The following is a 10,750-nucleotide window of genomic DNA, read 5'->3' on the forward strand; positions in this document are numbered from 1 at the left end:
ACAGGTGAAAGCTGGGTCCCAGATCAGAACTCATATCCCCACAGTGTAGACAGGTGGATGCCGTGCCTGGCTTTGAGCCCATATGCCCACAGTGTAGAATGCTGGAGGCCTGGGGCTCAGCTTCGAGTCCATATACCTGTGGTTTGACAGGTGCAGGCAGGGAACAGCTTGGAGCCCGTATACACACAGTTTAAACAGGTGTAGGCTGTGGCCCAGCTTTGAGCACATATACCTGTGGTGTAGACAGGTGGAGGCTGTGGCAAGCCTGGAACCCACATATATTTGGGGTAGACAGGTTCCAGCTCGTACCTCAAATTCCCACAGTATAGGTGAGTGGATTTGTGGGACCTGGCTTGAATACCAAATACCTGTGATGTAGATAGGTGGAGGCTGGGGCCTGGCTCAGAACCCACAGCCCCACAATTTAAAGAGGTGGAGGATGGGGTCCAGCTTGGAGCCCATATACCTGTGGGACAGATGGGTGGCGGTTTGGGCCCAACTCACAACCCATATCCTCACAGTGTATATAGGTAGAGGCTGGGGTATAGCTCGGAACCCATGCATCTCTGGTGTGGACAGGAGGAGCCTGGGGTTCTGCTTAGTGCCCATTTACCTCTGGGGTAGATGAGCAGAGGATTGGGCACAGCTTAGAGCACACATATCCTCACAGTGTCTATGGGTGGAGGTGTGGGACTCACCTTGGAGCCTATGAACCTGTGGGTTAGATAGGTGGAGGCTGGGGCCTGGCTCAGAGTCCAAAAACATGTGGTATAGACAGGTGGAGGCTGGAGGCCTGGGGACAACTTTGGAGCCCATATACCTGTTGGGTAGATGGGTGAAGGATGGAGCATGGCTCAGAGTCCAAATGTCCACACAAGTGAGGAGACGAGGCTGGGGTCCAGCTTGGAGACCATGTAACAGTGGGGTAGACAGGGGTAGCCTAGGGACAGGCCTGGGGCCCATATCCCCACAGTGTTTATGGTTGGAGGCTGGGGCTTAGCTTGGATCCAATATCCCCACAGTGTCCACGTGTGGAGGCTAGGGCCCATCTTGGAGCCCATATACCTGTGGGCTAGGCAGGAGGAGGCTTACACCCAGCTCAGAGCCTGTATACGCACAGTGTTGAAGAGTATAGGCTGTGCCCTGGCTTGGAGTCCATATACCTGTGGTGTAGACAGGTAGAGGCTGGGGCTCAGCACAGAGCCCATATACCTATGGTGTAGACAGGTGGATGCTGTGGCCCACCTTTGAACCCATATACCTGTGGGTAGACAGGTGGAGGCTGGGGTCCGGCTCTGAGCCCATGTCCCCACAGTATAGATGGGTATTGTCTATGTCCCATCTTGGAGCCCATATACCTGTGGGGTATACTGGCGGAGGCAAAGGTCCGGATTGGACCATATATTCCCAAAATGTAGACAGGTGGAGGTGTGGGGCCTGGCTTTGATCCCATATAAGTTTGCTGTATAGAGGTGGAGGCTGGGGCCCAGCTCAGAGTCCATATACCCATGAGTATAGGCTAGGGCTCAGTAAGGAACCCATATCCTAACAGTATAGACAGGTGTAGGCTGTGGCCCAACTTGAAGCCATATCCCCACAGTGTAGACAGCTGGATGTGTGGGGCCCAGCTTCAGCCCATATAGCTGTGGAGTAGACAGGTGGAGGCTGTGACCTGGCTAGGAGACTGTATCCCCACAGTGTAGACTGGTGGATATGTGGGGCCCAGCTTGGAGACAATATAACTGTAGGGTAGATGGCTGGAGGCAGGGGCCCAGCTAAGAGCCCATATCCCCACAGTGTAGAACTCTGTAGGCTGGGTCCCAGCTTGGACCCCATATAACTTTGGTGTAGACGGATGGATGCTGTGGCCCAGCTTTAAACCCATATAACTGTGGTGTAGACAGGTGGAGGCATGGGGCCCAGCTTGGAGGCCATATACCTGTTAGGTAGACAAGAGGAGGCAATGGCCCAGCTCGGAAGCCATAACCCCACCGTGTAGACAGGTGGAGGATTGGGACCAGTTTCAAGCCCCTATACCTGTGGTGTAGACAAGTGGAAGCTGGGATCCAGCTTGGGGCCCATATACTTATGCATACTGGTTTGTATATATTATGTCCCCCAGAAGACACCATATTCTTTAATGCAACCTTGTGGGGGCACACATATTAGGGTCGACTAGATTGGAATTTTTTGATTGAGTGTTTCCATGGAGATGTGACCCACCCACCTGTGAGTGAAATGTTTGGATAATTTCCATAGAGGTGTTACCACGCCTATTCAGGGTGGGTATTAATTGGATCACTGGAGTCATATAAAGGAATTCACAGACAGAAGGAACTCAGAGCAACTGAGAGTGACATTTGAAGAGGAGCTGCGGCTCAGAGAGGACAAAATGCCCCAAAAGCAACATTTTGGAGAATGCCATTTTGAAACGCAACCTGGGAGCAAGCGGATGCCAGCTCTGTGCCTTCTGAGCTAGCAGAGGCTTTCCGGATGCCAATGGCCATCCTTCAGTGAAGGTACCCTATTGTTGATTCCTTACCTTGGACACTTGATGGCCTTAAGACTGTAACTTTATAACCAAATAAACCCCCTTAATAAAGCCAATCCATTTCTGGTGTTTCACAAAACGGCAGCCTTAGCAAACTGAACATTATGGTTCAATGAATGGAGTCTGGGGCCTGGCTCATCTTCCAAACAACTGTGGTTTTGACAGGTGTAGGCACGGGGCCCAGCATGGAGCCCATAAACCTGTGGTGTAGACAGGTGGAGGCTGGGACCCATCTCGGAGACCAAACTACCAAAATATATATGAGTGGAGGCTGGGCCCCAGCTTGGAGCCCATATACCTCTGGTGTAGTCAGATGAAGGCTTGGGTCCAGCTTGTAGGCCATTTACCTCTAGTGTAGACAGGCGGAGGATGGGGCCTAGCTTCAGCCCATATAGATCTGGGGTAGGCAGGTGGGGGTTGGGGCCTGTCTTGGAGCCCATATCCTCACAGTGTGGACGGGTGGAGGCTGGGGCCCATCTTGGAGCTCATATACTTGTGGTGTAGACAGGAAGAGACTGGGGCATGGTTGGAGCCCATATATTTGTTGGGTAGACAGGTATATTCTAGGACCTGGCTTAGAGCCCATATCACCACAGTGTAGACAGGTGGAGGTGTGGCACCCAGCTTTGTGACCATATACTTTTGGAGTAGAAAGGTGGAGGCTGGGGCCTGGCTCGGAGCCCATATTCCCACAATGTAGACAGTGGAGGATGGGTCCAGGCTCCAAGCCTATATACACTTTTGGGTTAGAGATTTGGAGCCTGGGGACTAGCTTTGAGCCCATATCCCCACAGTGTAGACTCCTGGAGCCTGGTGTCTGGCTTGGAGACTATATACCTATGGGGTAGACAGGTAGAGGCTGGGGCCAGCTCAGAGACCCAATAACTGTGTTTTAGACAGGCTGAAGTGTGGGGCCCAGCCAGGAGTCCATATACCTGTGGGCTAGAGAGGGGGAGGCTGGGGTATGATTGGGAGCCCATATACCTGTGGGGTAGACAGGTGTCGTCTGGGACCAGGCTTGAGGCCCATATACCCACAGTGTTTAGGGGTGGAGGCTGGGGTTCAGCTTGGGGCCTGTATACCTGTGGGTTAGATGCTGGAGGCTTTGGCACAGTTCAGAGCCCCTATCACCACAGTTTACACTGGTGGAGGCTAGGCCCAGCTCAGAGCATATATCACAGAGTGTAGACAGGTGGTAGCATGGTGCCCAGCTTGCATCCCATATACCTTTGGTGTAGACAGGTGGAGGCTGGGTACCAGCTTAGTGCCCATATTCCTGCAGTGTGGAAGGGTGGAGGTTTGGGCCAGGGTCGGAGCCCATAAACCCAGAGTGTAGATGGGTGGAGACATGGGGTCCAGCTTGGAGCAAATATACCAGTGGTATAATCAGGTGGAGGCTGTGGCCCAGCTTGGAGACCATATACTTGTGGGGTAGACAGGTGGAGGGTGGGGCACAGCTTGGAGTCTATATACAATAATGCAGATGGGTAGAGACCTAGAGCCTGTCATGGAGCCCATATACCTGTGGAGACTAGCGCCCAGCTCAGAGACCATATCCCCACAGTGTATACGGATGGAGATGTCAGGCCAAGTTTGGAGCCCACATTCCTGCCAGGTAGATGGGTGCACGTTGGTCCCAGCTTGGAGCCCATATCCCCAGGGTGAAGATGACTGCAGGCTGGGACATGGCTCAGAGCCTGTGCTGGTTTGGATATATTATGTCCCCCAAAATGCCATGTTCTTTAATGCAGTCTTGTGAGGGCAGACATACTAGTGTTGATTAGGTTAGAATCTTTGGATTCAGTTTTTTCCAGGGAGATGCAACCCACACAACTGTGGGTAATACCTTTGAATGAGATCATTTCCTTGGAGGTGTGGGCCCACCCATTCAGTGTGGGTCTTGATTTAATCACTGGAGTCCTATAAAACAGCTCATAAACAGAAGGACCTCAGAGCAGCTGAGAGGGACATTTTGGAGATGGCTGTTGAAAGCAAATTTTTGCTGTCACCTTGCAGATGCTAGTCCAGTGTTTGTTCTGGAGAAGCCAAGAGAGGACAAAATGCCCCAAGAGCAACATTTTCAAGAAAGCACAGGAGCTGAGAGAGGAGCTGAAACACAACTCAGGATTAGCAGATGCCAGCCACGTGCCTTCTCAGCTAACAGATGTTTTACTGACACCATTGGCCTTCCTTCAATGAAGGTATACTCATGTTAATGCTTTATTTGGACATTTTCATGGCCTTAAGGCTGGAACTTTGTAACCAAATAGACACCCTTTATATGAGCCAATCTATTTCTGGTATTTGGCAAAATGGCAACATTAGCACACCAGAACAGAGCCAAAATCCACACAATGTAGACAGGTTGAGGCATGGGGCCCAGCATAGAACCCATACACATGTGGAGTAGACAGTTGGAGGCTGGGGCCCAGCTTGAGCCCATATCCCCACAGTGTAGACTGGTGAAGGCTGGGGCACGGCTCAAAGCCTATATCCCTACAGTGTAGTCGGGTTGAGGCTCAAGCCTGGCTTGGAGCCCATATCACCACAGTTTCAATGGGTAGAGGCTGGATCTGGGCTCGGAGCCCATATCTCCTCAGTGTAGACAGGTGGAGGCATGGAACCCAGCTTGAAGCCCATATACCTATGAAGGAGCTTGGGGTTCCACTTAGATCCCATATACATTGGGGAAGATACGTAGAGGTTGCGGTGTGGCTCGGAGGCTATATGCCTGCAACATAGACAGGTGGAGGCTCAGGCCCAGCTCGGAACCCAAATCCTGACAATGTAGACAGTTGGGGGCATGGGGGCTTGCTTGGAGCCCATATAAACATGGTGTAGACAGGTAGAGCCTGGGGCCTGACTCAGAGCCAAAATAACTGTGGTATAGACAGGTGGATGCATGTGACCCAGCTTGGAGCCCATATATCTGTGTGGTAGATGGCTGGAGGCCGGGGCCCAGCTCAGAGCCCATATTCCCAAAGTGTAGAGGGGTGGAGGCTGGGATTGGCTCAGACCCATATACCTGTGGGGTAAACAGGTGGAAGCTGGGTCCCATCTCATAACCCATGTTCCTGCAATTTAGACAGGTAAAGGCTGTGACCCAGCTTGGAGCCCATATCCCACAGTGTAGACTAGTTGGGGCTTGGGGCCTGGTTTGGAGCCCATATAACTGTGGTACAGACAGGAGGAGGCATGGGGCCCAGCCTGGAGTACATATATTTGTGGGTTAGATGGGGGGAGGCTGCAGCCCAGGTTGGACCCCATACTCCTACAGTGTAGATGGATATAGGTTGGGGCCCAGCTTGGAGCCCATAACCCCACAGTGAAGACAGGTGGTCGCTGGCACCTGACTTGGAACCCATATTCCTGCAATGCAGATGGGTAGAGGTCTGGGGCCTGCCTCAGAGTCCATATACCTGTGGGGTAGGTGGGTGGAGGCTGGGGTCTTGCTCAGTGCCCATGTCTCCACCGTGTAGATGGGGGAGGCTGGGTTCAGCTTGGAACCCACATACCTATAGTGTAGAAGGCAGAGGCTGGGGCCGGGCTTGGAGTGTGTATCCCCACGATGTGGGTAGGGTAAGGCTTGGGCCTGGCCTGGGTGTAGGATTAGAGAGCACAGGTCTCCTGAAATCCCCTCTGCCCTTGAACCTCCCTCCCAGAGCATCCTCAATCAGGGAGAGAAGCAGCTAAAGTGGCAAAGCCCTTTGTAGAACCGGAGCTAATGAGATCAGGCTCCAGGCACTGGCTGCACCAGCCCTCTCCATGCTGGGCTTTCACTGCCAACCTGCCAGCGTTGGCGTGGCTGGTGCGCACAGGGCACTCAGCGGACATTTGGCAACAAGCAGGGAGCACTGGGGACCACAGGCGGCAGGCGCCTCCTGTTTCAGCCTTCCAGCGCAGGCCCTTCAGGCTAAGAAGGCCCTGGGGATGCGGAGAGGGGAGCCCGGGGCTGGGAAGTTTCTGAGAGTGCGCTCGGGGTGCACGTGGTCCCTGCAGCTTCTTGCCAGAGCGCCCTGTGCCCCTAGCTCAGTGCTGGGGTCTCTAGGCCAAAGAGCCTCTCAAGCCGCATAGGTCTCATTGACACCCCACGCGCCCGCAGCCAAAGTTCCAAGCACGGGGACCCGGAGCCCCGCGCTTGGACGGCCCAGAGAACGGAGAGGACCAACGTTGCACGGTCCCGGCGGCCGAGCCCTGCTCCCGAGGAAGCGCGACTTGGGGCACCGGGTGCGGGCGCGCAGGCCTCGCCGCCAGGTACCGCGAAGCCCGGCCCGCCGGGGGTGGAGCGCTGCTGCAGGGGACGGGCTTGTGGATGGTGGCTTCGGCTTGGGACGGGGCTCGAGGCTCGACGCGGGAGGGGCAGGGCCCCTGCACCCGGGCCCCGAGCCAGCCGAATGCCAGAGGGGCGCGGAGACTACGGACTGGAGCTGGCCTAGGGAAGCGGTCTCCACTGCCGCCGCCGCGGCGATTGGAAGCGCCACTCCCAGAAGTGATCGGTGTCTGTTAGGGCACGGGGAAGGTTGGGGACGGCGCCGGGGAGGAGCCAGCGTGGGACCGAGATTTAAAAAATATCTCGAGCGCGGCAGCCGCCGCTCTGTTCGCTCAGCCACCATGGCAGGCTGCGGAGCGCGGGGGTTCCGGGCGCCCTGCCGCCCCCGGAGCAGCGCGCACGCTGGCCCCGAAAGCCCCGGCCGGATTGCGCAGCCGCTCTGCCATGCAGGGTCTCATCGATCGCTCCCTCCCGCGCTCGCTCCTGCCGGGGAATCAGGGGGCTGCCGCGCCGCTGCCGCCTGGGACCAGACTCCAGGCAATGCGGCGCCGGCCGCCCGCGGGACCCGTTGCCCCGGACTGGCAGACGCCAGCGCGCTCGGGTGGCCCGGACCTCTGGAAAAGCGGCGGGCCGGGAGCGCGATGCAGTCGCTGCCACTCCGGGCTGCCAGGGCCGGCGGTGAAGGCTCGGATTCAGCCCCGGCTCCGGCCCCGCGGCGTCTGCACTTCGTCCGAGGCCCGGAGGGGACCCGGGGACGCCTGAGCCCTGCAGCGTCCCCCGCCTGGTGCTTCGGCGGATCCAGCTGGAGCCCGCGGGTCGGACTCCACCTAGTCGCGCGGGGGCTTCTCTGTAGAGCCTGCCCAGAGCTGGGCGCGTGTGCCTCGGGCCCCCTGCGTGGTGGGGGCGCCCCTTTCCCCTGCCTCGCCCCAGGGTTCGGTAGAGGCAGGAGCACCGGGGCCCAGGAGCTGGCTGCTGCGTGGAGGGCTCAGGGCCGGCGGCACTTGGGAGGGAGAGCCCAGGGTTCTGAAACAGGCACAGGGGCCTGGAAACACACTCAGGCGGGGGCCCGCACACGCCCACCTCCTGGCCCCAAAGTGCCACATCCCTCAGGCCAGCTGCCTGGCTCCCAGCGCCTGGCTCTCTGGGCACATTCCCCCCTCCCGCCCCAGGTGCCACAAGCGGGATCACTGAGGGACATTTACTGACCTCATTAATGAGGAGTTTGGGAGCCAGGCCTGGGTGCTGTCGGTACCAGGAAACAGTTTTAACCCCAAAGTCACTGCTGCTTCCGGCACAGGATATGGCGACTGTCTGTCCAGGAGCCCTGGACACTGAGGGAGGCTGAGACAGTGCTGATTGTGCCCAGGACCCTGAGAAGGAAAAGAAAGACAGTGAGTTCAGGACCAGGCCCCAGGTGAGTGAGGGGAGGAGTAAAGAAAGGGGTCACCCATGAACCAATAACAGGGAGCCTCAACTGTGTAGTGAGGATGGTGAGGAGGAGGGAGCCCAGGCCACGGTGGAGGCACCCACAGTTCTGCTCACTGAGACACCCAGGTGGGCAGGGCACCTTGAGGACTTGATCCCTCCAGGCTGCCTGACTCTGAGGGGAGGGGTGGGGGAGAGGAGGACTCATGAACATCTAGTGTAGCCTTGATCTTCCTCATAGCCTGTTGTGGCTACAGAGCCTTGAGGATGGGACCCTTCAGTGTGACCTGGGCCCTGGCATAGAGGGCAGACTCAGAGATGTGTTCCACCCCCAAGTAGCTCTCAGGCTGGTCCCTCGAGTCACAGAGCTGCTATGCAGAGGTTGCAGGAGTCAAGGAACCCGAGCCTTTACCCCGGCCCCTCACAGTCCTGGCCAGAGCCCAGAGAACTCCACTCAGCACAGACCAGCCAGAACCTCAGGACTGTGGGAGGGACCCCAGTGCCCAAAAGTTCCATGTTGTGTCCCAGATCGATGCCCACAGATGTCACATAGAAGAGAAGAGATTTTCCTCCCAGGGACAATCCTGCCACCAACTGTCCCTAAATGCCTGCCAGGGCCCTGCTCTTTAAGTGACCAAACTTCCAGACACATTCTTCTGTATCCAAAGGGCACTTAATATAAATTAGACAGAAATCATCAAGGAGCAGTTTCCAGCATTGTGCTCACAGTTCTATCCCCTGCAACCCAGAATGTAAATTCCATGGGATGTGCTTGCAAAGAGTAATCAAGCAAGGACAGGAAGAGAATAGGATTATTGTGTATGTGTTATTCTGTACTTTTTTCCCACTCAACAATATTAACATCTTAAATCACACATGGCCCAATAACACAATTTTTTTCCAATATATTTCTCTGTCATCCTTCTCAAACTCAGGGGTCAAGATTGAGAACTGTGGTGACCTTCATCCCTCACTCACCCTCATGCCCCATCTCAAATCCAAAAGCAAGTCCTGCTGATCGTGCCTCCAAAAAATCACCCAAACTGTCCACCAGCCCCAGGTGGAAGCATGGACCTCCCACATAGAGCAACATTGGGGTTCCCACCTGGTCTTCTCCATTCTCCTTCTCTTCCCCCCAGACACTGCCCACACGGCAGCCACAGGGAAGCCTATAAGTGTACCTCCAGTCATGTCATGACCTGCCTTACAAACTTGTCACTTCTCTTAGCAAACCCCTGCCCCGGGCATCCACATCTGAGCTCCCAAACCTACTTTCCACTTTCCCCTGTTTCACTGTGACACCTCCCCCAGCCACCTTCCTTCTTTGGAACTCTCCAAGGGAGTCAACTCTGGGCCCACAGTGCTCTCTGGTAGACAAAATCATCTCAGGAAATCAGGATCAGCTCCAGAGGAAAAGAGAGCAATGAAGGAATTGGTGATTGGGAAAAAAATTGTAAGGAGGGAAACCTGAGAAAGCCCAAGGAGTGCATATTCTGGAGTTAAGAAAATCTAATTAAATCTCACTGGGATCACCTCTGCTCCCTGGGCTATGGAAATGAGTTAAAGACCTGGGAGCAGCTGGATCCCACTGGCCTGAGGCTCCCCATCCAGGAACTCTTGTCAGACTGAGGTCCTTGTCAGCACAGAGGAGGAGGTGGCTGGGGTTGTCTCTGGTCATCCTGGGAACCAGGATTCTAAGGTCACCTCCATCCCACAGAAATGTCTCTTCCTTTCTGGCACAGAGACTTTGAGGGAGGTTCCCAGAGAGATGTGACTAAAAAGACAATAGGGACTTTGGCTAACTCAGTGAATGGAAAAGGGAATCCCTCCCTGACCCTACTGGGAATGGGAGGGATGGGGGCACAGAGATTTTACTGGTGAGAAAGTCCTGAGGACAATATTTCAGCATCACTACCCTTCCCATGGGGCCACTTTTCCAGACCTTAAGACCTGAAGATGAGAAAGAGTTCTGAGGTGGTCGCCTTGGTAACTGTTGAGAATGAGGCCTAGGTGGACTGGGGAGGAAAGCCCAGTTACAGGGACAGAGACTTGTCCCTTCTCCTCACAAGCTAAGAGGACGTGCTTTACTGTTACAGACCTTGGTGGCTCTTCCTCTCTCTCTTTCTCTCTCCCTCTCCCCCTCTCTTTTCACCCTCCTTTCTTCCTTCCTTCCTTCTGTTTTTTTTTTTTTTTTTTTCATTTTTATTGCGATTGTTCAGATACCATACAATTATCCAAAGATCCAAAGTGTACAATCACTTGCCCCTGGGTACCCTCATACAGCTGTGCATCCATCACACTTAATTTTTGTTCAATTTTTAGAGACTTTTCATTACTCCAGACAAGAAATAAAGTGAAAGATGGAAAAAAAAAAAAAAGAAAAGGAAACTCTAATCCTCCCCTATCCCTAACCAACCCCCCTCAATTGTTGACTCATAGTATTGATATAGTACATTTGTTACTGTTTATGAAAAAAATGTTGAAATACTACTAACTGTAGTATA

General features: G+C 54.7%; 1 protein-coding gene across 1 annotated transcript; it reads right to left on the minus strand.

Moving 5' to 3' along the window:
• Nucleotides 1-7,112: 7,112 nt before the first annotated feature.
• On the minus strand, nt 7,113-8,485 carry LOC119519316 (translation initiation factor IF-2-like). Its single transcript, XM_037816880.1, has 2 exons — nt 8,389-8,485; nt 7,113-8,191 (listed from the first exon to the last, which is right to left on the minus strand). The coding sequence occupies exons 1-2, from the start codon at nt 8,483-8,485 to the stop codon at nt 7,113-7,115; spliced, it is 1,176 nt and encodes a 391-aa protein (XP_037672808.1).
• Nucleotides 8,486-10,750: the final 2,265 nt, after the last annotated feature.

Source organism: Choloepus didactylus, chromosome 23 (assembly GCF_015220235.1).
Source record: "Choloepus didactylus isolate mChoDid1 chromosome 23, mChoDid1.pri, whole genome shotgun sequence".
Taxonomy (NCBI): Eukaryota; Metazoa; Chordata; class Mammalia; order Pilosa; family Megalonychidae; genus Choloepus; species Choloepus didactylus.